At 38.7% G+C, this 5,611-nt stretch overlaps 1 protein-coding gene across 1 annotated transcript in view; it reads right to left on the reverse strand.

Moving 5' to 3' along the window:
* Positions 1-262: 262 nt before the first annotated feature.
* Positions 263-5,611, reverse strand: part of map1ab (microtubule-associated protein 1Ab) — a 129,441-nt gene continuing 124,092 nt past the window's right edge. Inside the window, 1 exon segment of the mRNA XM_050072633.1 lies at positions 263-4,917. Within this exon segment, the coding sequence (XP_049928590.1) occupies positions 4,762-4,917 (156 nt within the window). The 3' untranslated portion in view covers positions 263-4,761.

The following is a 5,611-nucleotide window of genomic DNA, read 5'->3' on the forward strand; positions in this document are numbered from 1 at the left end:
TCTTTGATGGTGACGGCAGCGGGATGCGGTTCACAAGCGTACACTGTGACCTGTAAATTTTGGCTTGTAATTTAAGCTTTTCATCGACCTTCTCAACAATAAAATGATGAATATATCCCTCCAATGCGTAGTTTAGGCCCTTTTGGTTACTTCTCGATGACATCTGATTGTTATGTCCCCAAAAATCATCAATTGCCTCCTGCGAAATGCCGTGTACTGTGACACCTGCCATAGCGCCGGTCACTGAATGTTGATAGTTTGTCTGAGTGAGTGGAGGGGGGCGTGGCTTAGTCATAGGTCAATTGGTGTGGACCATCATGTAGTGTGTCATGTCTGTTGGCCAAGTCACGGCACGATTTTATGACTCCACAATCGTGTAATATGACATACTGACTTTGTGGTTACTCTAATTGTTTTAGTTACTAACACTCAATATACAAAAGGACCTGTAAAAGGACAAAAGAGACACTCAGGACACATTTAGATTTAAATGTACTTTAATTGATGATCACCAGGCTGTTTCCCTTTTACAATGAATCTGCAGTAGTTCTAGTTTTACCAGTTAGATTTAAAGAGACAGAGAGATATTGAATATCGCGTTGAGGAAGAAAAACATAACTAAGATTAATACAATGCAAAAAAAAAAATAGAGATAGAGAGAATCAAACAGAACTACCAATACAGCGTCTTCTTAACAACATGTTAATAGGGCAAACAATAAAAGCACAGCCCAGTATTATATTACTGTAGGTCATTTCAGTACCATTTAAGACAATTAGCTTTTTTTTTCTCAAATATACCTCTTTAAAATAGCATTGTATTTTTTATTATTATTTCCATGTTAAACAATTACATTCAGGATTATAACTAAATAAATCACATGCAGAGAGATTAGATGGACAGATGACCAAATGATATCTTCATTTCAATGCAGGTATGGTGATGAAATTGAACTGAAAGACGCTTTTTTTTTTTTTTTTCCATTCTGTATCTTGTCAGCGTTTTGTGTAGTTTTCTTGGTTCGAGGAGTAGTTAGCAGTTTGGGTCATACTGTCACTAAAACCAGTTAAAATGAGCAGGTATCACAAGAAGGATCGTTTGTTGTAGCTTTCAGATTTGTTCTCTCCGGAGCGATTATGTACAAATCTGTGTGCACAGTACGTACATGTACATGTAGCATTTGTTTAATTTCATCGATGGTTTTTGAGTCTGCATGTGTTTCAAGTCATATTCAGGAAAAGGAAAAAGTTGCAGCTGCAGTTAGTACTATTTCTGTGTTACTGTTAATATGTTTGTTACAGGATCTCAGTTGCTTTCTGTCGCGTCAGAAATCAAACTTTTCTCCTCTGAAGCAGAACCGTAATCGAAATGACAGTTTTGTCAAGACAGAACAACAGTATCTGCTCTCACTCTGCGCTCCCTAAAAATGTATTTCTGTCCAGGCTGGTGTGAGTGTTTTGTTTTTTTGTTTTGTTTTTTATTTCTTTTTTTGTCTATTGTTTTGTTCCAGCAGCATTCGCATGGTAGTACCAACTCTACATTCAGAAAAATAGATCTCCTGTATAGTGCATTCAGCTTCTGTATCGTCATACAGTTCAGTATTGAGTGATTCACAGCGTTCTAACTGATGCCTTGAACATCTCAAGGCTGGGTATTTGGAATCCGCCAACTTAAAAACACTATTCAAAGACAGTACAACACATCAGACCGTCCACAAAATCTGATCTTCTTTCTGGCTTTTTTGGACACATTTCGAGACAGCATCGAAGAGGGGGTGAAAAGGACTTTTTGCTTGTTTTTAAGGGAGTCATTTTAAACGTTCACTGTCCCCTCGGTGTGCACGTCTTTATGTGCCCTTCACTTAATCATCTCTCACCAGACTAGGGTGTGTACTTGTGCGTGCCCAGCTGTTTAATATACAATCTGCATCAAACTCTCCCCAGTGGGATGAAAATAAAAAGCTATGTCTGCCTGAATCATCACAAGCACGAGATGCATACCAAGGCTCAATGTGCATAATGGACATGTCTAATGTTGGGGGAGGCCGGGCAGAGCGGAGAGCACGGAGGCTTTGGAAGATGAGGTATAAGGTAGTGTGAGCTTTATGAGTTTTACAGGGAGAGAAAATGGCACTGGTCCCAGGCTAGCATCAGCTGACAGCATGCTCTAGCCTTCTGTGGGGGTTGTCCCATATTTTTGAATCAAGTTGAGGGAATAGTTAATATGTGCAAGCAGAGGATCCTCCCTGCTTTTAGTTGGCAACATCCTGACAATCAATGTGTCGTCAAAAGCTCAAACAAAGTCCTTTCAGGAAACCCAAGCCTCCTCTCTTCTATCGCCCAGCCTGGCCTGTCCCCTCGCTTCATATCAATCCTCACAAAACAAAAATAAAAATCATGTGATGAGCCGACTTGGCAGAAATGTATTTCTTATTTAGACGAAAATGAAATTTAAAAACTAATCAAATTTGTGTCTCAGCACAAATTTGGAAAATGTAAATTTGTTACTCTAAAAATTCACATACAAATGAAGAAATAAAACTTGGCCTCATGTTCTACGTCAGCACATGAGCGACTCTCCAATCAGTCTGTGAACAAGCAGAAAGACCTTTCGTACTGAACCCACATAAGTCACTCGCCTCAGCACCATGCTGCGTTACAAAAACAGCTACTCGGTGTGTATCGTATACTCACACACACAACACTACTTCAAAGATATTCCTACTTTATATCTTCGTCCTGTACAATCATAATCATCACATTCATGCTCATTCTTTAAATATTACTCTGGGATTAATAGTACGTAATTGCTTTATAATTAAAGTGTCGTCCCGTGTTTGACAGCAAGCTCAGTTTTTTTGAGAAACGTCTTGTAGAATATTTCATAATACAGTGAACAGTTATTTTCTGCTACCACACTCACACTCTGTGCTTCAACTAGAGACAGAAATCCGACTCTTAAACTCTCAGAAAAGTACATTCCTATTTGGTGCAACACTTTGCTCAGAGACATTCATATTTGTTTAAAAGTGGCATCTCAGAATGTGGATTAATGCTGAATCGGATTTCAGAGCTCCAAAGATATTTAGTGTAGTGTTTCAGAGCGTCCTGGGTGTGGCTAAAGTTTGTGCGTGTACTGTGTGAACTGATTGGTCCTCTGCTTCAAAGTACTTGGTTTCTTTGTTTTACCCTGGTTTCTGGTTCCGCTTTAAAATGGCTGACATGTCCTTAAAATATTCCCCTCTCTCCAAAACTCCAAAACCACAAGCTAAAAGGCACATGAAAGAAGCCTCCTGTAACACACTTCACACTTTTTTTGTCCTGAAAAATAACCCCAATAATAAATATAAATATTGCAGTTTCCACTGGCGTAACGCTTCCTCCGAAGGGACAAGCGCACAAGCTTCCATTGCTACATTTGTCACAGGTCACTGCTTGTTTTTTTGTTTTTTTTTATTCTCCCATCGCTTTGTGATATTGACAGAGACAGTAAAATGTAGCTGAACAGGAGGAAATGACAGATAATGTTAATTAAACCTTCTTCTCAAACGCATGACCAAAAACGTTGCATTCGCCTCATAGTTTGCTGCATCATCACAAAATATATAATTTATTTAACATAACCTCTGTATTGATATAGAAACATTTACCCTATGTGTATACTGTAGTACATACAACCAACAAAGAGCATGATAAAGACTTAGAGAGGAACCATTACATCCAGCAGAGATATGATTAGTGTACAGACATCGTCCTTTGTGCCTGGCGCCTACTGAGTTCAGCCAAACAGTGTAGTAACTTATCTACACTATACTGCATTCCACACTTGAAGGCTGGCTAAAGGAAGGATTAACCCTACGCAGTTCTGAAAGAGTCCGAGCTAAAACGCAAGCATCATGCACCAGCTAAGCTGTGAAAGCCGAGAAGAAAGATTTCAAACAGTGGCAACTTCAGGCACCTCCTAAAACCTCACCACAAATGACGACGTAATTTAATTTTTTTTTTTTGTCTTTTACATAACATCAATTTATGTCGTTATTGAGTTAATCCAAAAACTACTGTAGCGTGATCAGAATTGCAACAGATGAGTTTGTTATGTGCACAGATGGAAAATAAACTGAAAAAATGTCTAATCTTCTAAAGACACTGTGCACACAGTCTAAAATTATTGATCACTTTTTGATTTTAGGAGATGTTTTGGAGGAGTTAACTAATAAGAACTGTTTTGGCACTTCTTTTAGGTGAGAGATTTGCCTCTTGGGAGTATCACATTTCCAAATTAATTGAGATTTGAGCCACACAGTTTAAGATCTACACCCTATTATTCTATAGTTTAACTGTGGCATTATGCATTTGTGGGATAATAATGTCCATTTATCTGTTAGATATGAGGCAAAAGCATTATTATGCTAGTAAATGTTTTACATTTTGTAACCACGATTGTTAGTGCTAGTAGAAGAGGTGTGTTTGGGCAGACTGTTAACTCACAGAAGAAAACAAACATAAAAGTACATTATTATTTGCGTGATAACCCCACTGTCACAGAGAGCATAAACCCAGAGTTTTGACTTTGACTTCAACTAACAGAATCTAGAGTATCGAGAGCTGCAGCAGATGCGTTTTGAGACTGGTACCATGAGAGAGCGAGAAGCCTTGAAGGAGCAGAGAGTGCTGTTAGCTCTCGCTCTACCTCCAGTAAGAACAGATGACAGGGACAGGGAGGATGGGAGGGGCAGGGGAAGCACAGCGGGGCTCGTGTAGCTCAGAACTCGATCTTGCAGGCAGGGAAGGACTCGTCCTGCATGACTACGGTGCTGCTGGAGGCCAGAACCATGATGTTCAGGTCCTGCTGCCTCTCGTGGGTCTGCTGGTACCAGTCCCGAGTCACCTCAGTGTCGTGGGTTGGGATCAGAGTGACCTGATGGGGACACAAGGCAACAAAATGAGTTAGGAGATAGAAAAGACTTAAATAAGTAGTCATTTTTGGGTGTATGCGGTGATTTGCTTTCTTCCTATAGTCAGAGGAAAAGTTTGATACCACTCCCTCTGTCTGTATGTTAAATATGAATCGACAGCCAGGAGTTTAGTTACCCTAGCTTAGCATGAAGACTGAAAGCAGGGAGAACAAAGTAGCCCAGGTATGTTCAAAGGTGACAAACTCTAAACCTCTAAAGATAACGAATTAACACGTAACATCTTATTATGACATTTTGATGACATACAATACTGATATTTTTTGCCATTTTGATGACATACTATACTATGACATTTTTTATCACATTTTGACGCCATACTATACTATGACATTTTTAGGCCATTTTGACGCCATACTATACTGATATTTTTTCCCATTTTGATGACATACAATACTAGGAAATTTTTTATCACATTTTGATGCCATACTATACTATGACATTTTTTATCACATTTTGATGCCATACTATACTATGACATTTTTTATGCCATTTTGATGGCATACAATGCTATGACATTTTTAGGCCATTTTGACGGCATACTATACTGATATTTTTTCCCATTTTGATGACATACAATACTATGAATTTTTTTATCACATTTTGATGCCATACTATACTATGACATTTTTTATCACA

The sequence above is a fragment of the Epinephelus moara genome, chromosome 20 (genome assembly GCF_006386435.1).
Source record: "Epinephelus moara isolate mb chromosome 20, YSFRI_EMoa_1.0, whole genome shotgun sequence".
In the NCBI taxonomy this organism is placed as follows: domain Eukaryota; kingdom Metazoa; phylum Chordata; class Actinopteri; order Perciformes; family Serranidae; genus Epinephelus; species Epinephelus moara.